Source organism: Parus major, chromosome 8, assembly GCF_001522545.3.
Source record: "Parus major isolate Abel chromosome 8, Parus_major1.1, whole genome shotgun sequence".
NCBI classification, from domain to species: Eukaryota; Metazoa; Chordata; class Aves; order Passeriformes; family Paridae; genus Parus; species Parus major.
Window position 1 is genome coordinate 29,205,218 of NC_031777.1, and position 27,508 is coordinate 29,232,725.

Sequence of the window (27,508 nt, forward strand, 5' to 3'; positions counted from 1 at the left end):
GCGGCGGCGGCGGCGGCGGGGCAGCGGGGCAGAGCAAGCCCAAGAGCAGCCTGGTGAAGCCGCCCTACTCGTACATCGCCCTCATCACCATGGCCATCCTGCAGAGCCCGCAGAAGAAGCTGACGCTCAGCGGCATCTGCGAGTTCATCAGCAACCGCTTTCCCTACTACCGGGAGAAGTTCCCCGCCTGGCAGAACAGCATCCGCCACAACCTCTCCCTCAACGACTGCTTCGTCAAGATCCCCCGGGAGCCCGGCAACCCGGGCAAGGGCAACTACTGGACGCTGGACCCGCAGTCCGAGGACATGTTCGACAACGGCAGCTTCCTCCGCCGCAGGAAGCGCTTCAAGCGGCACCAGCAGGAGCACCTGCGGGACCAGACGGCGCTCATGATGCAGGGCTTCGGCGCCTACGGCCTGGCCGGACCCTACGGCCGCCCCTACGGGCTGCACCCCGGCGCCTACACGCACCCCGCGGCGGCCGCGGCCGCGCTGCAGTACCCCTACATCCCCCCGGTGGGGCCCATGCTGCCGCCCGCCGTGCCGCTGCTGCCGTCCAGCGAGCTCAGCCGCAAAGCCTTCAACTCCCAGCTCAGCCCCAGCCTGCAGCTGCAGCTCAACAGCCTGGGCGCCGCCGGCTCCATCGTCAAATCGGAGCCCAGCAGCCGCCCGTCCTTCAGCATCGAGAACATCATCGGCGTCCCCGCCGCCAGCTCGGCCGCCAGCGCACAGACTTTCCTGCGGCCGCCGGTCACCGTACAGTCGGCTCTCATGGCCCACCAGCCGCTGGCGCTGGCCAGGACCACCGCGGCCATCGCCCCCATCCTCAGCGTGCCTACCAACATCATCGCGGGGCAGTTCCTGCAGCCCGCAGCCCCCGCCGCAGCCGTGCAGGCCAAGTGGCCGGCGCAGTAGCCCCGGGCTGTAGCTCCGGGCAGCGCCCCGGGGAGCTCCGGCCGCCCCCTCGGGGTTCCGCGGCCGCCCGGGCTCGGAGCAGCAGCGGGCAGCGGCCGCCGCCGCTTGTACATATTTGTATCAAAAATCACTGACGTTGCTTTCGGGGTTTTTATTTTTCTAAAGAGGCGAAAATGACGGTCGCGATTAGGAGCTGCGAACTTTCACTTTTTTTGAAGGTTCCGGCGCTCCGAGCGGTTTTATCCGAAATAAACGAACACACGAGAAAAAAAAATAATTGTATAAAAAAAAGAAATAAGCGGGGAAAATTTTAAATATTAAACGAACGAACAGGGAAAAAAAAAAAAAGAATTTTGGAGAGAAAAAAAAAGGAGGAAAAACGCTGTCATTCTATTATAGAAGTCTGTTTATATATGAATGAATATATGTATTCTAAATGTTATCCCTTCGTGTTGTACACAACTTTGTAAATAAATTTTTAAAATGCTCTGCCCGTCTCTGTGTGAGCGGTGTCTTTGTGACCCCGGCCCGCAGGACGGGCTGCGCGGCCGCGGAGGTCGGAGACGCGCTCGGGGCGCGGCCGCGGATCTCCGCTCCTCCGGTGCCGCGGAGCTTTGGGTTCCGCCGGTACCGGAGCTTCCCCCGCTCCCTCCACCCGTTCTGGGATGCGCCTTGCGCGGCCGCGCAGCGACAGCTCCCGGCCCTGCTCGATCGCGGAGCGGCCGCCGCGGCGGGGCCGGCATCACCCAGATTCCTTCCAATTCCAACCTTCCCCGGCAGATCCGAGGCTCCCGCGAGCGCGCTGTGATGTTTCCCTAAATATATTAATTTTTCTCGGCCTGACTTCGACACTACATCCCGGCGCTGCGGCATTCCCGGCCGGAATAGGTACGCTTCGGGTCTGCGGTCGGGGCTAATTATAAGGGAAATTATTTTAAATAAAACAAGTTGGGTCGATTTAATCAATGTTTACTATTCATTTTAGAGGGGAAAAAATACATATATATATTCAGGCCGCGGCCGTGCGGTGTCCGAGCGCGGATCTTTCGTTTAGATCAGGGAAATAATCAGGCTTAAAGCAGCGATTCTTCCCGCGGGAAGGGATCGGCCTTTCCCAGTTAATTCCCAATAACTCAGCTTTATTGTCAGCTGGGAAAATTAAAAAATAATATACATACATATATGTATATTTATTTTCGAGGCTAAAATAAAGAGACAGTCAAAATGAAAAAAAAAATTAATATGTAGCGTTATAATATTTAAAGCGGCGCGTCGGGGGGTTGAGCCTGCTGAGATCTCGGTGTCTCCTGTGCACTGACAATGTTTGGTGCTTTATTATCTCCCTCTTACAAAGTTGAATTTTTGTCACCTCGGGAAACCGTCGTGAATTTTGTTTTTCCGCTCAAATAATTCGTTGTCTTTGTTAGGAAAATCGGCGGCGTAAAATACAGGCGGGATGCGGGATGCGGCAGGCTCGGCTGCGGGAGGAGCTGAAGCAGGCGCTTATTTCCCCTCCAACAACCCTCCGGCAGCCGTGGATTTAAAATAAATATATAAATAAAAGTGTCCTTGCTTTCCTGGTAAGCAGTAAATATTATTTCTTCCTAAGTAAATATTTATACCTCCGCATACAGAGACTAAAATAAACCGAGCAGCCCCGGTGATGAGATCGTTTGAACTTTATAAATAAGGACTCGCTAATCATCTGCTGGGGACAGGGAGAACCTGGAGGGAGCGGGGACACGCGGGGCCCTCCGCGGGCACCCACGGCCCCGCGGAACCCCGTGGAGCGGAATGTGGCGGTGGCAGAGGAACGACTTGTTTCACAGTTGTGTCTGGCTAATCGGTTTTACACAAACAGCAAATGGTGGGTGATTCGTGCGATCGAGGGGGTTTCTATATTTAGCCGATCCCCTGGGAAAAAAAGAAAGGAGCCTCTGCCCGGAGTCGCTGCGAGGCTCAAGAAGCTGCTGATCCAGGGCTTCCAGAGGACACCGGATAACAGGGGCTCATTCCATTCCCCAGCCTTTGTTACTTATAAAATTACTCGCTCATATTTCCCCACATAGCAGCAATGCCTCAGCTCGGCATCTGCGCGCCGGCGGCGGCGGCACCGGCAACTTTCCTGCCCGCTGCCTCCCTCCGGGAACCGCTTCTCCCTCCGCAACCTCCGGCCTCTTTCTCTCCCCCGCTTTCCATCGCCGAGGACAGCGGCCCGCAGGAGAAGCCCTTCCCGGGGCCGGGCAGCACCGGGAAGGCGCGGGGCTCGGGAAGAAACCCGGGATGAGCCTCCCATCCTTCCGCCACCTCCCCGCGGGAGCCGCCGGCCACCCGCAGCCGCGGGGCCGTGAGCGGCAGCGGGGCCGTGCGGGCAGGTGGGGGCTGCCGGTGGCGGCGGGGCTGCAGTGGCGCACCGGGGCCTGCGGGGGGCGCGGCAGCTCCCGCTGCACCCGCGGGGAACGGGCGCGCCCCCCCCCGGGACGAGGAGCATCCCCGGGACCAGGAGCATCCCCGCAGCACCCGGATCCGGGAACACCCCGGAGCATCCGCGGGGACCGGGATTACCCTCACGGCCCGCGGGGTCGGGAGCACCTCCGGGGCCGGGAACACTCCCGGGGCCGGGAGCACTCTCGGAGCCGGGAACACCCCCGGGGCCGGGAGTCCCCCGGGAATCCGAGAGCAATTCGGGGGACCGGGAGCACCCCCGGCGCCCGCAGCCGCTCGGGACGGCACGGACCTGGGCACGCTCTTACAGCGGGCGGCGCGACGGGGCGTTCCGGCGGGTCCCGCAATGCTACCGGAGGGGATTGGGGGTCCAGGGGTTGTGAAAAGTCGGTTCCCAAATAGGGGAGGGGTTGCAGCCGGGACCAGAGCAGCTTTTCCGGCTCCCAGCGGAGTGGGCGCAGCCCTCACAGCCGGACCGGGAGCAGCATATCCCGGCGAAATTCCCTCAGCCACGGGCCACAGCCAGACAACAGAAACTCTTTCCCTTGTTCTTTCCCTTGTTTTCCCTTCCACAAACTTGTCCGCCGCATATGGCAAAACTTGACACGGCCGGTGACAGATGCCCATTAGTATAAGTCGTGTCACGTCGGTCCCTGGGGTGTGTTGGAAGTAACTAGATCCGAAACACCGGGAAAATGACCCTCCCGCAGCCCCGAGAGTTTACCCAGAACCACCACCCCCTGCACCCTCCCCGACCCCGCTCCTTATTTATTCCAATTACGGCCCCGCCGCTCCCTCCGCCGGGGGAAGGAATTTATAATAGGATCTGGCGATAGGATCTGGCCCTGATCCTCTAAACCATCACGCTGGTTGAAAAAAGGGACGGAATGGGGCTCATCAGGGCCATTTCCTCGGCTGATGGGGGGCTCCTGGGGAACCCTCTCGTTTCGCTGCGCGGCCGCGGGAGTTGCGCCCCCCTTTCCCCCCTCTCGGCGCTCCCGGCTCCCAACGCCGCCTATTTATAGCATCCCCGGTCTCTCCCGGGCACAGCGCGGGGCTGAAAGTTCCGGGTAATGGGTGTTGAAAGGCTGCTGCGAGCCTTGGAAAAGGCAGGAGAAGAGCTTTTGCCGTTATTTATAAACGTGTATTTATCTCGCGTGTGTTTTTTTATCACAGTAGCAGCCCCAGCGTTCGGGGTTTCCCCCCAGCCCGCCCCCAGCCGAGCCCCGCAGCAGTGTCCCCGGAGGGGGGTAGCGATCCGAGACCCCGCTCCGGAGCTGCGGGAGGGCAGAACTGAGGCCAGGTTTACCGGAGGGGACAGCGCCGAGAGCGCTCCGGGGGCCCAGGGAGCGATGTCCATCGGAGACCTTCCCTTCTCGGTCTGTCGCACCGAGAGGTGGCCGGAGGAAATCATCCACCGGCGGCATCAGCCCCCTCTGGGACACGGGCAGCGTTGGAGAACGGCTCCGGCTTCCTCGGGGGGTCCGGGCTCGGCTCGGCGGTACCGGGGGATTTAACCCGCACCGCCCGAGCCGGCCCGGGGTCCTGAGCCGGACACAAAGGAAGAAGCGCAAACATTTCGCTTTGGGATGGGTGCCCCTCATCTTTGGCGGGGCTCTCGGGGGTCTCCCACTCCCGGAGACAGACAGCGGGGCTTGCTTTAGGGGAAGTGGGGATTTTTCCCTCTTGGGGCTCGGGGGCGGTTCCCGGGAGATGGGGGAATTCGATGGGATTTTGCCTCTCAGAGCACCTCGGGCAGTTTTGTGCTCTCTCTCTCTCTTAGGTCCGAGAAGCGCTCGGGGCCTGTCCCCGCCTGCTCCGGGGAGGCGGAAAAACAACCTGGCCATTGCCGGGAGCGTTTTATTGGTGTTAAAAGGCAGCGAGCGAGGAATCGCAGAGAGCTCCGCGCACAAGTTACGCTGCCCATCCCCGTGGCTGCGGACAGTCCGCAACCGGGCATCCCCCGGGATGCAGCCCGGAGCATCCGTGTCATCCATCCCCGGAGCCTCCTCCCCGAGCCGGGGGTCTCTGCAACCGGGCAAACACCCGCGATCCGGTTTTCTTGAGAGGCAACACTTCAATTCCGGGGGCTTTTATTGAATTACGTGTTACCAGTCCTAAAACATTAAGCGTTATGTACTTAAAAGATACAGAGCATAGGTATTACATCCACAGGAAGTATTTTAGTCAGTGAATGTTCAATGTAGCAGGTAGAGATGAACTTAGCACGTCTTCCAGACTGAACTGGGAACAGACTCTTCAGCCATAAAATGCACTTAACAGTCTATTTAATAGTGGCGAGGTCCTTGAAAATGCAATATCCATGCTAATCTTGCCTTTTTCTAAATCAGAAATGAAAAATAGGTCAGGAAGGTAGAACCTTCCCCTTCCATTTAAAATGTGACATTTAATCTATTTAAATAACTAAGTAAACTTTATTAATCCGGGATTTGGTAAGCAAGCTGGGGAAGCAGGAACCGCGCGACTTTATTAAGACGGCAAAATGTGAGAGGGAGAGTCTTTGAACTCCAGGTGCGATAAAAATCCCGATTTTCTTGAGGTTCAGCGAAATGGGAAAAGCCGGGACACGCGAAAACCTCCCAACCTCTCCTCTCCAGGAAAGGATGGAATGTCCCGCTCTGCTTTACCGAGGACTCGGAGCATCCCCCGAGCTGGGATCCCCGGGTCGGACGAGAGAAACTCCGTGTCCCCAGCGCCCAGAGAAACGCAGGGATTGAAGAAAAAACCCCAAACCCTCAATAATTTGTATTTACTTTATTAAATGCCAATATTTCGTGGGGGAAAATAAAAATGAATCCGTTTCCCTGCAAGCTCAGGTAGTTGTTTTGACACATTTACTCCTGGTTTTGCTCGGCAAAGGAGGATGCGAAAGAGCCGAAGCTCCTGAAGGCAGCTCCCGGCTCTGTGCCCGCTAAATCCCGGCCGATGTCCTGGTGTCGGGATCGTCTGGGAATCTGCAGATTTGGAATCTGCAATTCCAAACTGCCTCCAGAGTTTGTTCCCCCGCTCGCTCCGGCACCACGGCTCCGCTCAGAAACGAAATCCTGGATGAGCTGGAACTTTTTATGGCCGCAGGTTCTTCCCCCCACTCCCGCCCTAGGAAACACTTCTTCATTATTCTGGCCGCATTTCACCCCAAATTTATGGAATACCCGCGGGATTTTTGCCTTGCCAGCGCTCGGCTGCCACCAAGGCATAGAGCTGGGGTGGAGGAGAGGAGGCAGCGGAGCTCCGAAGCCTCCCGAGAACGCCAAGGGTTAAGAAAGGCCGTTTATCTGCTCATTATCGGCTTCTCTTTACTCCTGAGCACCAAACCCCGCTCGTCTCCTACCCCGCGGTATCAATGTGTCCTGAATGCCTTTTCCAGTCATTGATCTGGTCAAAGTCACCGCAGAAACACAAGTGACAGAGACTCAATTCCAGGCGACGCGCCCGATGCGAGTATTTAGAAAGCATTCAATAAAAAAGCTTTCCCGGGGAGTGAATGATTTCACCTTGCAACAAAGAGCGCTCGGCTAATTGAAAAAATGCACTTGAATGTGCGGCCGTGGGCTCCTGCTCTCCCATCCCAGCTCCAGCACAGAATTAGCAATAATCTCCAAGGAAAAATCCTAAAACTCTTTTTAAAATTTATTTTTAAATTTATTTTTAAATTTTTATTTCACGGTAGGAGCTGCTGAGTTATCAGCGCTCCCCGGCCTTGCTGTTTGGGAAATTCTGGGCATGGAAAATTCTGGAGGGAAGAGTAGGAGAGGAGAGAGGTACTGAGATAGGAAATCTTCCCCCGGGTTTAGCAATTCACTTTCAGTGAATAAAGCAGCTCCAGCCGCTGTGGGTTCAGGAGGCATAACCCTGAGTTAGTTTGTAATTGATGAATTTGTAGGATTATCTTTATTTTACAGACTTGGCATTTCCAGACATCCTGTCAAAATCCTGAAATGGATGCACTTTGCCTAGCAGGAATATAAATTACCGAGTATATCAGATTAGGCAAACTATGTAAAATCTGGTGGTCATAATCTGCCATTTTCCACAGGATTGCAGCTCCAAACACCTTGGCAAGCCAGCAGAGAGGTGTGATTTTTACCTTTATCTGTTTAAGACAGCTTTCAGTCTCTTCACACCATCCCACATGAGGCAACACCACAAGTGGCTGAAATTATGGCAGGTGTAAGAGGGGCCAGGACATCCAAAGAATTTGCACTCAAAAATGGTTGGGATAGGGGAAAATCAGCATTGGAAAAACATCAAGGAAGAAAAGCTATCTCTAGTGTCATGCGATATTATATTTATAGTGCTTGTATCTTTTAAAAATAATCTGTACACCTGAAAAAGAAAATTATAAATCACTTGGTTTTCCAGTAATCTCTGTTTAGTTTAATATTTCTGTTGTAAGTGATCAGACATTTCTTGACCACATTTGCTTTTTGTAGCAGCTGTGTTTAAATCCATCACAACTTTCAGCCCTGGGATTCCAGCCCAAGGACAGCACTGCTGCCAGCTCACCTGGCAGGTGTGACCATGAAACCCTCAGTATGTGGTTTTAATTTTAAGAATAATCTCAGTTTCATGTCCTGACCTCAGTCAGACACACAAAGAGAAGACAAGACCAGGTTGGATGGGGTTTGGAGCAGCCTGGGATAGTGGAAGGTGTCTCTGCCCATGGCAGGGTGTGGAATGAGATGATCTTTAAGGTCTCTTCCAACCCGGACCATCCTGTGGTTCTCTGATTTCTGTTATGCTCTGTGCTTTGTCAAGACCTTCAAGAAAATCAGAAAGGGTAAGACTGAAATCTTTAAAAGCAAGGCCTATGGTGCATCACAGAGAGATTCAGAGTGTTCCTCGCTGGAGACACTCGAGGCTGTCTGGACACAACTCTGTGCCAGGGATGGCCCTGCCTGAGCAGGGAGGTGCCACCAGATGACCCCACTGTGGTCCCTTCCAGCCCGAGATTCTGTGCTAAGAGCTTTATGTACCAATCGGTTCCCAGATATAAACTCCAAGCCGTAAAGGCTGAGGAGCTGCTCCCCAGCTGGCTGGCATAGTAGAGAAACATGAATTCAACCCAAACATGATGGCTGGGGTTGGAAGGGATCTTAAAGTCCATCCAGCGCCACTCTTGCCATGGGCAGGGACACCTTCCGCTATTCCAGGCTGCTCCAAGCCCTGTCCAACCTGGCCTTGGACACTTTTAGGGATCCAGGGGCAGCCCCAGCTGCTCTGGGCACCCTGTGCCAGGGCCTGCCCACCCTCACAGGGAACAATTCCTGCCCAATATCCCGCCTAACCCCGCCCTGTGGCAGTGAGAACCATTCCGCCTTCCCCTATCACTTGTCCAGAGCCCCTGTCCAGCTCTCCCGGAGGTTTCCCTGGAGCTTTATCTCCTCCCGGAGCAGGCGGCAGCGCTCGCAGCGCGGCCCCGGCCATGGCGGAGCTCCCTGAGGCGCTCCCGCCCCGCGCACGCGCACAGCGCGCCCGGAAGGCGCCGCGCAGGCGGAAGCGCGCGCGCCCGGCCCGAGCCCGGTGAGAGCCCCGGGCGGGACGGGCTGAGGGGAACCGGGGGACCGAGAGCGGGGAACCGAGAGCGGGGAACCGAGAGCGGCGGACCGAGAGCGGCAGCGGGGGCTGAGCAGCTCAGGGAGGTGCGGGCGCTGCGCGGTGACGAGGGTGAGCGGTCAGGGGGCTGTGGGGTGAGCGCGGTCAGGGGGCTGTGGGGTGAGCCGCCTCAGGGCGCTGAGGGGCTGAGGGGGGCCAAGGAGAGCGGGTCGGGGAGGTTTAGGGGGCTGAGGGGCGGCAGGGCCCGCCCGTGGCCGGGGGCAGCTCGGCCCCGGTGTGAGCCCCACAGCCCCGGCCCGCCCTGAGGGCACAGCGAGGTGTGAGGGGGAAGGGTGAGGAATAAAGGCGTCTCCTGACAAGGATTAGGGAAACAGCAAGGTTGTAGACAAGTGTTGCTGGGAGAAATGAAATTCTTCATTCGCTTTGTGCGTTTTTCAGCTGCTGAAACGTGTGCTGACACCTCTTTTAAAACAAGTGCTATTCAGGGGCATGCTGGGTTCTGTCTGCCTCCTTGGGCCAGGAGTGGGTGGTTTGTATTTGTGTTATTTATCCGAGCCTTTATCGTAGGCAGTGTGGAAGGATAGCGGGTTTTTTGGGATTTATTTAGCTGACTTTCACCTCATGCTTACAGGTGGGATCTTGAGAGACCCCCCTAGATGTTGCACATCCAGAGAAAGGTGAAAAATTTGGGATTGGCCATACCGCCTTTATCATCCCCTAAAAATTATTCCTTGTCTAACATTGTTCCCCACAGGATACCAAGAATTAAAAGTTCCGTGCTTTAGAATCTAACAAAAACGTGGCTTTTTGTTATAGGTAATATGGGATAATTGTTAAAGGTGAAAAATAAGGAGGAAAGAATACTTCAAGAGCCACTTTTGAGAGCTGAGAAAAACTCAATATCCCAGAAAACAATTGTTATTCCAAATGTAGGGAACAGCAAAAGTAAATGAGCGGAACAGAGATGGGGGAGTCTGTAGGTGAGGCTGGTGCTATGTAATAATTAAGATGATGTAATTAATTAATGTTATGTCGAGATAGGATGGACAAATATATCTTTTATTTAGATGAAAGTGTCTCCCCTGTGGCATAGGCACAGGTGAAAACATGCAAATATCAGTGTTCACCTTCCTACCCATAGATGGAGATCTGCTGCCACAGATTTATATTATTATTTACCTTCTTTTTTCCCCTTGGTAGTGGTGTTGGGTCACACCTTTCTGTGAATAGTAAATAAATATGGGTGGGGCTGGAGAAGAATAACCTAAACATGCCTTGGATGTTGCTTGTCTGGTACTAAAACAGCAGCTCAGTGCTTCTGCTGTATGGGATTTTTGTTTTGGTCAGTAACAAGTGAATTAAACTCAAATCAAATGATGCTTTTTCTGCAAGGAAAGGCTGTGGCGGTTGTACCCTTCAAGACTGGAGTAATTCCTTCCTCACTTTTTTCCTAGTTCAGACTAAAAATTCTTTGACTCTTTGGGTTGAAGTTTGCATGTTCTGTAGTTAGGGGCCCTAACCCTAACATCTCCCTACAAAAAGTAATTAAAAACTATTATAAAAATAATAACTAATTTAAAATCCCAAGTTTTATCTCTACATTATCAATTAAAAAAAAAATCAAACAAAAAAACCCCACATTCTAAAAGTGTTATTCTAATACTTCTTATTCTTTTAATTCTATTAATAAAATTTTCTTAATACCTTTTCAATTTTTAACCTATTTTACCCTCCTCTTAATGCATATCTCCCAACAAAAAATAAGTAAGTACACTAATAATTTTAACCAACACTAAACCCACCACATTATTTAGTACATTAACCAAAAAACTCAAATCAACAAACCTAAACCACTACATGTTTTGAGGGTTTTTTTAGTTGTTTGTTTTGGGTTTTTTTTTTTTTTTTGCATAGGGCAACGTAATAATTTTCCTGTTTCTTGGCAATATTTCTTACTTTTACTGGATCCTTAATGTGGTGAAATAAGCTTGGTGGGATATCAGCCCTGTTGCTTTTTGGGGGTAGAAGGATGGAGAATAACATCTCCTGATGCTAATTAACTTTTAAATAACTTTTCTTTTGTTTAAACCAGCAGTGGTGCCCATACCAGACTTTGCATAATCTGGCCGTGGTGAGAAGTGGCATGAACTTTATCCTGGGCCATTTATTCACTTTTTAAACCCCTGTGCTTGTTAATAATGCAGTGAGTTATTAAGGGAGGGACTGTTTAGCAGTAATGGCTGAGGACAGAAGCCTGGCTGGTGCTGTAGCAATGCTCCTGCTGTGTTCCCAGGTCCCTGGAGTGTCCCAGAAGTGTCTCCAGCCATGGAGAAGTGGAGCCTGATGACAATCACGGTGTTGCTGGCACTCACCGTGCGCTGGGCTGTGTCCCTGGGCTCCTACTCAGGTAAGGCACCTGCATGGGCTGCAGCAGCCTTGGGGAAAGGGGTTATGGGGTGTGTGAGAAATGAAAATAAATGTTATTTATTCCTTATTTATTTTATTGTTGTTTGTATAAAATCATAAATGGGAAGCAATGCGTTATTTCAGCTGTTGTTATATTTTAGTTCCTCTCGATTTCCTTGGGAATTCCTTTTGCTTGTTTTCTGAAATGTGCCATGATTGACATCACAGTTTGGAGCAAAACACTGGAAGAAGCCACCATAACTTTATTTTTTGGTAGTGCTGATGATCATTAATGTTTTAGGATCAATATCTGGCTCTTTTCCCTTGTGCCTTTATTTGCAGAATATTGCAGTCCACTTGTACATTTGCCTCATAGTGTCTTTTAAATTCTGCAGCAGATATAACCTTATTATTTATATTTTAATTTAGCTTATATTTAGCTAATCCTGGTGCTAATGAAGACAGTGCAGAGGTGACATGGAGTGAACAATGGCTCTGCCTTGTAGCTGTACCTCCTTAAGTTTGTTTACAGCAGGAGCCAGAGCTACATTCTGGTAATGGATGAGTTTTCCTCCTCCCTGTGTCAGAAAGCTTGCAAAGAATTAGCAATTCTTCCTTCCTTCCTTCCCAAGCCTCCCAGTTCCATTCCCACACTTGGAATGAGCTTGCACAAGGCTTGCTCTCTGCAGATTTAATAAAAGATAAAAAATGAACCAATGCTTCCAATCCTCATCAGCCCAAAGAGTCACAAGTTCAATTTTACTCTGGTTTTTGAGCCTCATCCCCTGAGTAGCTGGAGCTGCTCAGAAACATTCTGCTGATTTTAACTGGTAATTCTGGCTTTCATTTTTTGAAGAATTTGCTTGAAGATGAACTGTATTTCCAATTGTTTTGGTTTGAGTTTTCTTTCTCAAAATGCCATTTCTGAGAGATCTGTAGGTAACTGAGATTTTTACCCATCTCTAAGCATGAAGCACCCTGTCTTTAGGCAAACACTGAATTTCTCTTGCAGTGCAAGAGGATTTATTTAGAATTCCGTTGCTAACTAGATTTTTGTAAGTTGATTTAATTTCAAACCAATCAAGATTGTGGGAGAGAGTCTAAAATAAAGTCTGAGCTAAAATAACAATTTTTAAATCTTATTTCCTCCACAGTGCTGATATAACTGCTCTTGGAATAGGAAAAGCTGAATCTGATCCAGTCCAGCAAATTATTAAAGCTTAACTTTGAGCATTGGCTGGCTGTAAAAAGACAAATCCCAGTGTTGGAACTGTCAAACACATAAATCCACTGGGATTATTTTTTTTTTTCTCTTTGACTTCTTGCAGTTGTGACAAACTTTTAATTTCACCCTCATTTACTGTGCACCCTTGGATCTCTGTCTCATTCCCACCCTGTTCCTTGCTATCAGCTTGCTTTTGGATCTGTCTCTGGAATTAAATGAAAAAGCAGAAGCTAATTCCTGGTTTTGAAAAGTTACCATTAGAAATGAGCTGGCCTTGGAGAATTATTGAGGAAAAATTTGGTTTCATAGGTTAATGCGTAATTTTTTTAATGCATTGCCAAACTCCTGCTAAATACAGGTGTTGAGAGGCAGCTTCAAACCCTTAAAAAAATCTGTTCCCAGGTAAACAATAAAACTGAATAAGATCACTGCTTTTAAGGTATTAGTGAGCCTCTTAAAATAAAATATTCCAGTTTTATCAATTTTTAACTCATTTTTTATGTGTACTTGGTGTTTTCTGTCGATGGAATCTAAATGTGCATTGTCAAATGAACTGATCGGTAGCTGGCTTTTAATAATCAAACCTTTGGATTAAGATCTTTTGGTCATTCTGAAGGCAATTAATTTTTGTCATCCCTTTTTTCCCCCTAGAGATTGAGAAGTTGATACACACACAGACAGTCTAAAATTTGGGTAATATCTATTTTGTATTTGAATAATCCTGTGGCAGATTCTTTGTTCCACTGGACTTAGAGCTACAGAATTGACACTGATGAAACTCCAGTGACCTGACTTCTTTGAGAAACTTTAAGCTGAATGTGTGAGAGTGGAGATAATCTGCTTTCTCCACCACCCAGGGAGAAATTAGCAGAGATAAGAGGTCCTTTCCACTTTCTGGGAATAAATTGCACATTGCTGAGCTTGTGGGATTCCCACAAACATAGATCATGGGTAAAAACAGAGATGGCTTTCTTATATTTTAAAGAACCTCTTAAATCTCTGTCTGGCTCATGTCAATATTTCACTGGGAGCACAATCAGTTGCTGATCTCAATGATCAGGTTAATAGAAGTAAATAAACTCTGGGAAGATGCTTTGTATGCTGCCATTATCACAGTTAGGCTTCCATCAAGGGAAGTATTTGATATCTGAAATATTTGCATTGATAAAGCTTTTTTTTTTTTTTCCCCCCACATGAAAATGGCAAATAATAATATTATAATATTAATAATAAGGTACCATGACATAGCTGAAACACAAGTGAGAATATTGACAATTATCACATAGCAAGGGAGTGCAGCAGTTCCCACAGAATCACTGTAACATGTCCATTATGTGCATTTTCCTAGTTCAGGGGAAGTACCACATTTTTCATCTGCACTTGGAAATGATTTTTTTTGTCAGATGAGGAAGCAGTTCTTCACAGCAGAGTATCTTTGATAAATGCTCATTGCAGAAATCTCCAGAAAGCCAAAAGAACACATAACTTTTTTTTTCCTCTCTGTTAGGCTGCATGATGAGGTCTCTATTTGCCCTCAATATAGAGAAATGGAGAATAAAATTAGTAATTAATATGCAATACATAACTGGGGGGAAGCAATCTATAAACTAAATAATGTCCTAAATGCTGTGTGCTCTCTTTTCAGGGGCAGGAAAACCACCCATGTATGGAGACTACGAGGCTCAGAGGCACTGGCAAGAAATCACCTACAACTTACCCATCAGGCAGTGGTAGGTGGTGCTTACAAAGGGAGAATGGGAGCAAATCCTGCTTGGATTTTACACCTCTGAGTTCACTGTTTGCTCCCATGATCCATGAGATTTTTAATTGTGGGAATTCTGGATTCTAGATTTATAGTGAGCTTCATTTGTACAGATCACGTAAAACAGGAGGAGAGCTATTCTAAATATTTTATTGATTTTTGAATTATTCCTAATATTCTTCGGAGGAAAAAATTTAGTCCATATATGTGCTACAATCCAAATTGGAATATACTGGAATTCCAGCTCATCTTCCAGCAAGGACAGAGGTGTGTGTGTGTGGTGTAATTTTTTCCCTGGCTGTCTGTTGGGCAACAGACTAATCTGACAAAACAGAAAATTAATTCACTTGTGATCTGTAAATACACATGAACTCTGCAGATGGCTCTGTCTAGTGACCTCAGATCATCCTCTTGTTCCTATATTATCATTTTTGTCCTTTTTTTTTCTGGGATATCCAAACCCTGCCTGTGCCAGAGTTGGGATAAGAGGTGTTACATAATAATGGAGTTGGCAGCTCTGATCCAGTCTACTACACTGAGCTGTGTCTCCTTAAAATTAGGAGTTATAGCAGCCAATATTGCCAGGCATTCCCAGGGGCCAGATCAGACACTGCTGCAGGCTGGCTTTAGCTGAGGGACTGCCAGGTGGGCACCTTGGGCTTCTATTTGCTCTCTGGTTTTATAATTGATGTAATTTTATATTTATAATTGAAGGGTTTTTTGGGTTGGGTCTGCTTTGGGAATTGGATCTTGAATGCAGCAAAGTGGGTGTTTGGAAAAGCACATCTTGGCTGATGTGCAAGGGATTGCATTCTAGAATTGAAATATTTCTGGTTTATATTATTCTTTAAAGTCTTAACATTATTTACTAAAGGCTGCTTTAGGAGTGTCCTTTCTTATTCTACTGCTAATTAAAGCTCTGAAAGCTTCCTTACTAAATATTACTGGATATATAGGGGTTGTTTTTCTTTTTTGAATTAAAAACTTTATGGAAAGTAAAATGAAAAAATAAATCCCCAAAACTGGCAAGTTCCCTGAAAGTTGCAAGCTGTGACATTCTGCATGAAGAATCTGCACTGCTTTGGCAGGAGCAATCTTGAATTGTAGGATGAGAGGCAGAGATGCAACTCAAAGAAATGGGATTTATCATCAGTTCAGAAGACACTTCAGGCAGCTCATAAAGAATTCAAGAAATATCATTTACTATTATAAATGTCAAAAATCGGCTGCATTTGAAGAGAGGAAGTGGAAAAGCCAAGAGCCTGCCCCGTGGCAGTGGGAGTGTTTCACTGGGAGATGGGAAGGGGCTGCTCCTCATTGCTGGAACTTTTCCTTGGACAAACCCTTCTGATCTCATTTGCCAGAGGTGACTTCATTTTATCAGTGCCACAGAATTCCTGACACAACAGAATCCCAACTGGGAAAACACTTTTCCTTCCTTTCACCTGGGCCACCTGGGTTTGGAGGTAGAGCCAGGAGTTTCCCTCTCCACTCAAGTGAACTGTAGCAGCTTTTTTTTTTCAAACACAAATGTGTGAAGTCTGCATCTCCTTTGCTGTAATTTTGTTGCTTGAGACTTATTTAATGTGAAGTGAAATGTAGCAGGTATAGATGTTGCCACCTTCTATTTTGGATTTGGAATACATTTAATATTTGGCCATTTCCTTGGGTCAAAACCAAGCTGGAAATGTAGTCTTTAAATTGAATTTTATTTTTTCTAGGTACTTCAATACAAGTGACAACAACCTGCTGTACTGGGGCCTCGATTACCCACCTCTCACTGCCTATCACAGTTTTGTGTGTGCTTACATGTAAGTTCAGTGATTTAAATCCTCTGTTACATTTTTCTTTCTGGATATTCAGCTTTCCCTACAAGCCACTGCTGGATCTGGGATGCCCAGGGAAAAGTGCTGCAGGAACAGGGGGCATTGCCTGGGAAAGCTCTCGTGTGTGCAGGGCCCAAGTGACATTTGATGAGTGGATATCATGTAAATAGAATTCTGTTATTGGAATACTTTTTCCACAAGGGCTTTGCTGCTGTTGGAATGAGACTTATGGAATAAGAATGTAGGTTAAAGTGCACAGGCACAGCTATGTGGGGCATCTATGTGAACTGTAAATGGTTTATATTTAATACTTAAGCATGAAAGGTATTTACAATTGTTTTTTTTTAAAGTCCCTGGAACCAGACTGGAGGTGGTTATCTTGTCCTAATAAATATTGTATTCCATTTTTACTGTTTCCAAAGGTTATTTTTGTTTAATTGTGGAACAGTCTATAGTGTAAACTGATCTAGTGGTGAGGAAAAGCTTTCATTGATCACTATTGCTCTCTGAAATATTTCTTCTCATTCATCTTCATTCTTGGAATCTGCTCCTGTGTGTGTCATCTTTATTGCTGCAAGGAGTGTAAAGGGAAATGAGAAGTGTCTGCATTTTGATGTGTCTGTACTTTGTTTTACAGTGCAAAGTTAATAAATCCTGATTGGGTTGCTCTGCACACCTCTCGGGGCTATGAGAGTCAGCCCCATAAGTTATTTATGCGTACAACAGGTAGGAAGATTATATTTCCTTGGGATCATCCTGCACATTTGTCTTGCTTACTAATTCAGCATGTTTAATATGCAGCATCTCTGTCTTTACTGGTTTATTCTCAGGTTTTTAATTGGGTGGCTTTGCAGATCCATTTCTGAGCCAAATTCCTGCATTATTTCCTCTTCAGCTGTCATTTGTGAAGCTGATAAATATAAAATATAGAAACAAGTTTTCAACCCAATTAATTAATGAGAAACTCAAAACCACAACTACTCTTTGTAGCATAGACCCACTTTTTAATTTTGAAAATATTCTTGTATTCCCTTCTATTCTGTCTTTTTATTTTTAGCTTAACTTGTTTTTTATTGTAAAATTATTTTCCATGTAGCCTGGAATTTACTGACTTAACCTCTGGAGATATCAGAGATCTTCATTAGGAGCTGATCTCAGAGGCAGAGATATTTGATATTATTACTGTGAGCAAAAAAAAGTAAAAATTTATTTTACTACTTGTATTCTAAATTTGTCTTACACCATTTGATTATTTTGAACAGCAAACAAATGAGCTGAAGAAGATTTTTACCATAATTTAGTAGCTCAACAGTAGGACAGCAAACAATGTGGCAAATGAACTCTTGTTTCTTGTTACTGTTTTCTTTCATTTGAAATGTCTTTTGCTTTTTCTAACACAAAATGCTTTCTGATTGCAACAGCAGAATTTGTTGTTCATCAATAGCTTTTCTGGACTTCACAAACCTCTCAGTCTGCTCTCTGGTAATTGATTGAATTGAAAAAAAAAAATAAAAATCACTAGTATTTAATTACCCTTGAAATGGTCTTTATTAATTTTGAAATCAACTCACTTGACACAACACTGATGGATCTGGAGAGCTGATAAACACTTTTTAACAGGGGCCATTAGAAGAGTGCATTAAAATAATTCAGGGTGGTCAATGGCAGCTTTATTTTAAGCATCAGTGTATTTGTTTTGCTAACACCTTGGGTACGTTTGTTTAGCTGTGGCTTAAGCTGGCAAAACAATTCATCCCTGGATAACTGAAGTATTTAAACATCTCCTTTCCCTCTTGGAGCCACTGCACGTCTGCTGGAGGTGGTTTGTAGAAATAATATGAGTTTTTTCTTGAGTTTTTAAGACAACTCCAGAAGAGTTCACGTGCTGGACACACCCTGGGCAGGGGAACCTGCTGGCTCCGTTTTCTTCTCTCCTCTCACAAATCCTTGCTATAGGCAGGTGATCAAAGCCAAATCCCTTTCAGTCTCTTTATCCCCATCACTGGTAATTCCCACAGAGATTGGGAATATCTGGAGTTTCTCCCCTGTGCCCCAGCCCCTTTTGCCTGTCCCAGAACCTGGCTGCAGGCAGGGCTGGTTTCTTTGGGCCATTCCTGAATGCCTGCCCTGCTTGTGGCATGTGAGGAACTAGAGAGTGACTGAGGCTGTGCCAGGAGCCAGGACAGCTGAACACGTGGAAGCAGCAGCTCTGGGACATCAGAAATGAGCCTTAGAAACATTAACAAGATCAAATTCTGTAGACCTGGTTCTTTTTGTCCTTTGAAGTGGAACTGCCCAGTTTATTTCTGATATTTTAATGTTTGTTTGCCTGTGTTTTTTTCCCCTTGTGGGAGGATTCTAATGGAAAGTTAATCTTTATTTTTCAGTGTTTGTTGCTGATTTGCTGGTTTATATCCCTGCAGTTATTTTATATTGTTTTTCCTTGAAAGAAACATCTGCTAAAAAAAAGGCAAGTACCTGGTGTGTGTAAATTAAACAAAGAAAACACTGTTAGAACAGGGTAGAAATGTAACACTGAGTTAATTAACACCTAGAACACCCTGATGGCTTCCATGTAAAACTGGTGACAGCCACTATAGCTCATGTTATAGGCTTTTCACTTAAAAGCATTAAAAAAGCCTTTATTTTATCATACAGCAATTATTTTAAGACTTCTAATAATAAAATTTTCCATTGATTTATTACTTAAGTAGTAAAAAAACAAAAATAAAAAGATTTATGGTGTGGCTGGGGTGGGATTTGGGAACTGCTTTGTTTTGAACACTCCTTAGAGTAGATTTTGGAATAAAAAGTCTCCTGATTTTTGGAATGCTTGAAGATAGGTGTAGGTGATCTTTAGGCTATTGTAAAGGACAGGCAATATTCAATATTTTCTCATTTATGGCAAATATTTATCCTTTTTTATTCCTCAAAATATTCCTGACAGATGATTATTTGTAGAGAATAACATTCCTACGTATAGGATGCACCTTGAAGGGGCACATTTTTGTACTGGAGAAGTTCCTCTGTCTAATGTCTGATTTTGGACTAATTATTGTTCCCCTCCCTTTTTTTGGTTCTTCTTGCCAGGTTTCCAGTGCTCTCTGCATCCTGCTGTACCCAGGCCTCATCCTTATCGACCATGGGCACTTCCAGTATCCTTGTTCTGCATGGAAATATGGAAATGAATCCCTGATTATGGAATTTTATAGGTGCTCCTTAGCACTTGTTAGCTGAGCACGGGGTGATTTCTGTGTGCAAAGCCATCTGGGGTGTTCTACCCACCCCAAACAGAGATATCACAGGAAGCTGCAAGTCTGAAACATATTGGAGATAAAAATTATTGATATTGGCACAAATCAATCCCAACATGAATATCATTCTTCCCATGCCTCCAGCTCATCTCCCTGTCAGTCACTTGGCAATCAGCAGGGTTGTGACAGGGAGGAGAGTGATGGGCTGTGCTCCTGTGATTTGTGTGTGCACAGGGAATCTCCTCAGCTCTTCCTGGGATGGCAGTGGCAGGTGGAGCTGTGTGAAATGTTCAGCTCAGGAGAAGCTGCCCTCCTGCCTTGGCTGCACAGCTCAGGGAGGTGGGTTCAGGCCTGGCTGCTCCCTGGTGCTGGTGGGCACCTGCACAGGGGGCTCTTTGTTAATAACAGCCCTGGTTTATACTGGTTTTGTACAGATGTCATGGGGTAGCTGGGGGTGCAGCAGCTGCTGTGGAGGCAGGGATTTCCTGCAGGGTTCTGTGCCAGCCCTGCCACTCTGAGGTGACCAACATTGCCCTCTGAGCACCTCCAGCAAGTCAGAGATTTGTTTCCCTGAGCTGCTGCACCTCGGCAAGATCAGGGCCTCTCAGTGTGAGTTTGCTGATGTGAAATCAATGAGGTGTCAAATACACCTGGTGATGTGGAGTGGGAAATGTGAGTGGGCTGAGAGCTCTGTGGGCAAGGATGTGTTGTCACAGCTGCTTAGGTTGACAGAGGGAAAACAAAATATTGTGACATTTCTGACAATACAAGAAATACAGGGGACTGTTTACAAGGGATGGAGTGACAGGACAGGAGGCAATGGCTTCCCACTGCCAGAGGGTGCGTTTGGATTGGATATTAGGGAGAAATTCCTCCCTGGGAGGGTGGGCAGGCCCTGGCACAGGGTGCCCAGAGCAGCTGGGGCTGCCCCTGGATCCCTGGCAGTGCCCAAGGCCGGGCTAGAGCAGCCTGGGACAGTGGAAGGTGTCCCTGCCATGGCAGGGGTGACACTGGATGGGCTTTAAGGTCCCTCCCAGTTCAAGCCATTCTGGGATTCTGTGTTTATTGGTTGATCTAAACTTTTCAAAAAACAAGTGAAAACCAAAGCTAATACTTTATTGCAGTTTAATAGTAAGTGTAGCTTAGTCTCTTCAGAATCTTCTGAGCTTGGGAAGCTCTTTTCAAAGACACTAGGCAGTAACATTGTTTTTAGCAGCTATCACTCATTGTTTGAGCAGGATCAGCAGTCAGGGAACTGGACATGGATGAGGGTGCCTTGTGTGTGTAACAGAATCACAAACCCCTCAGAAGTCCTTAAACTAAATTATACATAATTTAAACACTGACATATTTGAGTATTTTGCACTTATCTTGTGAGAGCTGGAAGGGAAAGCTCGTGAGAGCTTTATCATTGCTCATGTAAATACCAAGAGGAAAATGTTGCTTGTTGCAGAGATCTGTCACTGCCACCAAAAGCTGGGTTGGCTGAATACACGTTACATGTGTAATTAACACACACAGAATTTGCCTGGGCAAGCTCTGAATCAAACTTTGGAAATATAAAAATAACACTTTCAATGGAAGTAAATTTTTCTTTATCTCTGGGGGTGACATAGTCACAACTTGGAAATGTGTTCTTAAAACTAACATGGCAAAACCCATTTTACAAGCTATTTCTGCTTTCCCTCAGGGCATTAATTGCTGCCTTCCAGAAGTGAGATGTGTATCTTGTCCTTGACATAAAAAACCATATACAACTCAGTGAGCCTTGGCTTGGCCTTGTGGGCTGTCCTTTGTTTGTCCCATGACTGGGATCTCCTGGGCTCTGTGACGTTTTGCTTGGCCTTAAATTATAAGCAAATGGAGCTCTACCATTCCCTGCCCTTTTTTTGCTATTTACTTGGAAAGTGCTTCAAGAAGGGACTGAAAGGAAAGGGGTAAGTGGCTTTAAAGTGTTTTATCTTCCTCAGGAATCGGCCTGGCACGGGGAGTGGGGTGCACGTGGGCATTCCTGGATTCATTTCTGTGGGAGGCAGCTGTGTGATGTGCTGCAGTCCTGCAGGATGAGCATTGCTGCTGATTTCTGGGCAGCACTGCTGGCCTGCTGTGCTGATGTGCTGTGCTGATGTGCTGTGCTGATGTGCTGTCCTGTTGCAGGTTGGTGCTGTTGCTTAAACTGGCAGGGACAGTGCTGTTGTCCTTCGCTGCCTGCTGGCTCCCGTTCGGCACCGACGTGGAACAAATCATGCAAGTACTCAGAAGACTCTTTCCCATTGACAGAGGCTTGTTTGAGGCATGCATGTTTTCTTCTCCCACCCACTGCCCTGTCCTGTATTCTTAGATCCCTGGAGAAACCTTCAGCCTGACCTTTAGGATTTCATGGGGGAGACGCAGCGCAGGGCGAGTAACTCGAGACGGCTTCTTCAGCAGTCGTTTCTTGCCAGTTATTTAATCCAGTGTTTAACCCCAGCTCAGCTGGCATCTTCCAGGATATTATACCAGGAGACAACACTTATCCCATCATCAAACCCATACTTCAATCCATACATTTTTCCATTGAAATAGATTCCATAGTAATTGACAGTGTCAGAAGATGTAACCTTGAAAGTCAACGGCTTCAGCCTCTTGGGTTCTGCTCCCCTCTTTTCAATGGGACTAATTATTTTTTAAAAATAATTTTTAAATGGTGTTTCAGATACAGCCTAGAACCTCCTTTTTGACTCACCTTGTGCAGTTTCCACAATATTTTCCTAAAGTTCTAGGCCACTTCTGCTTTTGGTTTTGCTCAGGCTGTGGACACACCCACGCTGAAGGTGCTGAGCCTTAATCCAGTAAATTCCTCATTTGCCAAATGGCAATGCCACAGAAATTGGGAATAAAAGAAAGGTTCTCAGGTCACAGGGAGCTGCTGCTGTTTTAATTGGGGCATGAGTCAATATTATGCTTTTTACAGCAGATTCTCAATTTCAGGTTTAACCCAGAAAACTAAGCTTTGAATTTCCAGGTTGTCTCAGGGATTAAAATAAATTCTCATGTAGTTTGATTAATCTTAATTATTCTTTTAATTTTTTTAGGTGTAAATAATATCACAACTGGCACTTTTTTTCCCAAAAAAGTTAGTGCTGATGTACCAAAGGCAATGGAGGTGTTCTTAGTGTATTCTATGCTAGCTTATTTAAAAAACCCCAACAAACACCAAACAACCTCTCCAAAAAAGACACTCTCAAAAAAACCCAGTGAACCTTTTCCTTGAGAATTATTTGGAATTTATAAAGGAGTCATTTTGCTCACCACACCTTTTATTCAGTATCAAGTTTAAAAATCAAATCTTTAAATGACAATAACCAATGAGTCTGAAAGAGCTGGAAGATTTTAGTCTAATATTAGCCCAAATATTTTCTGTGCTGCTCAGGGCAGTGACTTGCTGGATGCTGATGGAGATAAAATGAGAATTTGTCCACGTAAGCAGCGCTCAGTAACTTGGCCTGGGGTGTGACAGGTTGTGTGCAGCTCCCATTTGCAGCCCAGGGTGTGCCAGTTCCCATTTGCAGCCCGGGAACACTTGCTGGTGGCTGGAAAATCAGCCTGGCTGGGAGGAGGAGGAGGAGGAGGAGGAGGTTGTTGGTGCTGCCAGGGCTGTGTTCCCCGGAATCCCCGGCAGATTCCGGGTGCTGGCAGCGGGGACCGAGGGGGCTCAGTTGCTGCTGGGAGTTGTGTCTACACAGCTGTGCCTCCAGCAGCTGTCTGGGGATGAGTTTCACCAGCAGGAGAGCTGCAGTTACAAATTTAATTTTGAAAGTGATCCTAGCACAAGTGCTAATGTCTTTAGACTTCTTGATTTATTGGGGGTTAACCCTGTCAGTGCTAGTGAGCAGCGAGCACAGGCAGGTACAGGGGGAAAAGTGCAGCACAGAGTGGGAAAGGGTTCATGTGGGCCAGGGTTTACTCAGGGACAGCCTTAACTCCACAAAATATCTGCTCTCGTGGGTTAAGTTGTGGTCTCTTGTACTGAAGAACTATTTCTCACTTATTTTAGAGCATGTTTTAATTGGGTCTCTTGAAACTTTGCATTTTTGAAGAGCAGAATCATCCCCAGTGCATCTGAGAACGTGATGTACACCTGCAAGTGTTATCTGCACTCTCATGGTAGAAACCAAACAATCCCCACCTCCCAAGCCCCATTGCTCCCACAAACATGAGTGTAATTATATAGAATTATCACTGATTACCTTTTTATTTCCTTCCAGGATAAAGTAGCCAATATTTGGTGCAGTCTAAGTGTCCTTATAAAGATAAAGAATGTAATATCCCCTCGAACTCAGCTAAAACTCAGGTAAGACATAACTGGAGTGCCTTAGGTAGTTTTTATCTGCAATATTTTTGCAGGAGGAGTAAATCTTCTCAAACTGTGTTCTTTCCTATACTCTATTTTTCTGCCAGGTCATGAGAGAGAAATACTGGGAATATTTATGACTGAAAAATTCCTTGCTTGTTTATATAGTGATTTAAGCTGCTTGCTTAAAACTGAGTTAAAATTTGCAAATTGAAAGAATTCAAAAATCTTTCAATGCTCTTAGAAGTCAGAGCTCCCAGTTCTCCTTGACTCAGTGAAGAATTCAGGTCTGGCTCTGCAGAGTGAAGTGTTAATGGCTGTAGTCACTCACATATTAAAACTGTTTTTCTTCCCCAATCCTTTAGTTTTGCTGTAACATTCCTGAGCCTGCTGCCTGCCTGTATCAAGCTCACTGTCCAGCCTTCCCTGCGAGGGTTTAAATTTGCCTTGGTGAGTGTTGGCTTTTCACTGCTCCTTGTTTTGTATCCACCACAAGCACTGGAGGGCGACCAGCAGTGCCAACAGCACTTGTGCAGGGCACAGAGGGGTGGGAGCCATCAAATACTGAAGGAATTGGTTAAAAAGTGTTTTACTTCCTCAAATCCAGGGCTCTGGCCTGTCCTTTGAACCCTGACTTCTTCCTTAAGCTCAGTTTTTTTTATTTAACTCTGTATTTTTATTATCTTCCTCTGAAGAGCCTTTGGAAGATTCCACACACATTTAAACCTCATACAGAATTGGGATTTCTCCTCTTTTTGTTTGGCTTCCAAAGTGCCAGTTTTTCTTCCTTCACTGGCTGCAAAATTCCATTAAAAATTCCCCATATGGACATTGTGAGCTCGTGAGTGGTTTGAAAATATAATGATCCTCTTTTCCAAAATGTTTGCCTTCTCTTAGTCACGTCATTGAATTGAAGCACATTGCCATCACTCCCATGCAAAAATTGAGTTCTCCTTGAAATCAAAAGTAGATGGAGCTGGGTTCTAAGTTTCAGAGTTACAAGATAATTTCCCTTCTTAATTTTATCACAGCATTACCTAAAATTTATCCTGAGAACTTGTTGGTTTTATGTGTTTTTATTTGGTGGGGGAATAAAAAGACAATTTGTTTACTTTTTCTGTTGGCTGGTCATGATGAGGAGCAAAACTTTATGTCAGAACTGGGGGTAATTTTTACCAGGAGTGGGATTTGCCAGTGCCTGTGTGTGGGAATATTGTGATTCCTTGCTCTTGTCAGGGAAGCTGAGCAAGACTGAGGCTCTACCTGAAGGACTCTGTGACTAATTCTGGATAAACTCCCAAACAAGGTGGTTTTGGTACATGAGAGTAGTGACAGAGCTGCTCTGGGTGCATGGGGTTTGCACTGGAGGAAAGGCTGAAAATTAATTAGGAAACTGAGCTCGTTTAGCACTGCCCTGTACCTGCAGACACCAAAGCAGAGCTTTGCAGTCACAGGCTGACACATCTCTGCTCTCTCTCCTAAGGTCAGCTGTGCCTTGTCATTTTTCCTGTTCTCCTTTCAAGTCCATGAAAAATCGATTCTTCTCGTGTCAGTGTAAGTAAATTATTTTTCTGTGGATAAAATTCAATCTTTTCCTCATCTTCTTACTGCATGCTGCTTTCACTTACAAATATATCAGATTTTAACAACTCTGCACATTTGCTTTTCTAAATCACTTGTAAATGAAGGTGTGCAAGTACAGCCAGGCTGGTCTGTCCTTTCACTGGGGACAGTCAGCAGCACTGCTGTTCCATGGGGATATCCTGCATGGACTGGGAGGGTTGTTTTATTTGTTTGATTAGGGAAGAATTGATATCTCTTTTTCTTCTCATTCCAGCCCAGTCTGCTTAATCATAAATGAAATCCCCTTTATGGCCACGTGGTTTCTACTGGTGTCAACTTTCAGGTGAGTTGGAAACTCCTAAACAGAGCTGGAGAGGGGCTGGGGACAAGGCCTGGAGGGACAGGAGCCAGGGAATGGCTCCCAGTGCCAGAGGGCAGGGCTGGATGGGATCTTGGGCAGGAATTGTTCCCTGGCAGGGTGGGCAGGCCCTGGAATAGAATTCCCAGAGCAGCTGGGGCTGCCCCTGGATCCCTGGCAGTGCCCAAGGCCAGGCTGGAGCACCCTGGGATAGTGTCAGGGTTGAAACAGGATGAGCTTTAAGATCTCTTCCAACACAAACCCACCTGTGATTCCATGAAAGCCCTGTTCTGCCCCAGTTCTAGTAGGGATCAATGCATTTACTGGTTTTTCCCTCTTCTCCCTGCATGCTGTGGGTGCCCCTGGGACGCTGCTGGCCCTGGCCCCCCACAGCCTGCTGCCCCTGCTGCTGAAGGACGGGCTGCTGCTGCCCTACGCCGTCACCACGCCCGCCTTCCTGGCCGTGTGCCTGGCCTCCTTCTCCATCCTGGAGAAGACCTCAGCAGAGGACCTACAGCTCAAGGCCTTTTCCCTTTCCCTCAAGGGTTACGTGTCCTGGTTTAGGTCCTTTCCCAGGATTGTCAGGAGCCTGGTAAGCAAATGTTATTCCTTTACCTCTTATTTGCAGCTTTTCCAGCACTGAGGTACCGGTGCAGGGGGGGCTGTCGCTTTTTTGTGCCGTGAGGAGGAGTGCAGAGCACCCAGGAGTGGAGTGGCAGCTGAGCTGTGTGAGGTGTTCTTGTCTTGCAGTTCCTCCTGTCCCTGGCCGTGATGGGAGCGCTGTCAGTGCTGAGTGCTGCGGTGCCTCCTCCCCAGCGCCTGCCCCATTTGTTCCCCATGGCTGTGGCCATTGTTTCCTGCCTCCACTTCCTGCTGTTCCTGCTGTATTTCAATGTTGTGATACTCTGGGACTCCAAGAATAGAGGGCAGAAGAAGATCAGTTAATGAAGATGAAGCTGCAGGACTGAGAGGTGCCAGCACTGCAGAGGAACCTGTGTGTGATGGACACAACTCCAGGAAAGCCAGGAAAAACCTTTTGCTTATTTAAACACAAAGCAATCAGAGACTGTTTTAAAGGAGAAATATTTTGAAGAGCATGGGGAACGGGATTTGATTTGTTTTCTTGGGAAGTGTCACACTTTTGTTACCATTTGTAAACCTAAAATGCCTAATAAAGGACCAAATTTTGAATTAATGCTAAAATACTCCATTAGCAAGAGCAGCATGAAGTTTTCTCCTTTCCCTGCATAAAAAGCACAGGGAAGCAGTGCAGGTAAAGTAGAAACTGGTGCTTGGCAGCACTGAAGTTGTGCTGAGTTGCTTTGTGGCACAAACCTGGTTTGTGGCATCGGTCACTGTCCCCCTTTGCTCTGGTGTGGCTCTGAACCTGCTGCAACTCTTCAACAGGACTGAAAAGCCAAAACTTTTGGTTCTGCTGCAACAAAAGCTGAGGTGCTGCAGTGCAGTTTGAAAATACCCAAACCCCTTATTAAATTGCACAGCAATTTGCAGATGTAAACTGAACTCAACTCTGCAATTTCTCCCTGGGCACAGCTCAGCCTCCAAAGCCAATAATTCTGAGAATACAAATTGATTGAGTAATTATAAACATAACAAAGCATGGAGGAAGAAAATAAATCATAAAGCAATTTAGGGTCGTATAGTTTAATTAGGAGTCAGTCTACCAGGTTTTTTTTTCTGTATCTATATATAAATATAAAAGAAGCCCCCCCCTCCCCTTGTTTAAAGGCTTCCCCTGTCACATTCCAGGCTGTCACTGCCCTCAGCCTCAGTGTGTGAATCAGCTGTTCTGGGAACTTCCAGCTGGGCCACTTCTGAGCCCTG

At 46.7% G+C, this 27,508-nt stretch overlaps 2 protein-coding genes across 5 annotated transcripts; both read left to right on the top strand.

The window, feature by feature from the left end:
- The first annotated feature begins 7 nt into the window (after positions 1-7).
- Positions 8-1,407, top strand: FOXD3 (forkhead box D3). The gene has a single exon (XM_015635739.2). The coding sequence runs from the start codon at positions 90-92 to the stop codon at positions 912-914; it is 825 nt and encodes a 274-aa protein (XP_015491225.1). The 5' UTR covers positions 8-89; the 3' UTR covers positions 915-1,407.
- A 7,477-nt stretch (positions 1,408-8,884) lies between these two features.
- ALG6 (ALG6 alpha-1,3-glucosyltransferase) lies at positions 8,885-26,868 on the top strand. Of its 4 annotated transcripts, none has more exons than XM_033516543.1 (15): positions 8,885-8,903; positions 11,230-11,343; positions 14,213-14,297; positions 16,051-16,140; positions 16,793-16,881; positions 18,543-18,625; positions 19,246-19,310; positions 21,161-21,346; positions 21,567-21,702; positions 23,657-23,742; positions 24,108-24,192; positions 25,226-25,296; positions 25,580-25,648; positions 26,057-26,255; positions 26,414-26,868. In XM_033516543.1, exons 2-15 carry the CDS (start codon positions 11,262-11,264, stop codon positions 26,606-26,608), a joined length of 1,521 nt encoding a protein of 506 aa, XP_033372434.1. In that variant the 5' UTR covers positions 8,885-8,903; positions 11,230-11,261; the 3' UTR covers positions 26,609-26,868. The 4 variants fall into 4 exon arrangements, with proteins under 4 accessions (XP_033372434.1, XP_033372433.1, XP_033372435.1 ...); XM_033516542.1 differs by lacking the exon at positions 8,885-8,903 and adding an exon at positions 8,942-9,022; XM_015636482.3 differs by lacking the exon at positions 8,885-8,903 and adding an exon at positions 8,948-9,047.
- The last annotated feature ends 640 nt before the right edge of the window (positions 26,869-27,508 follow it).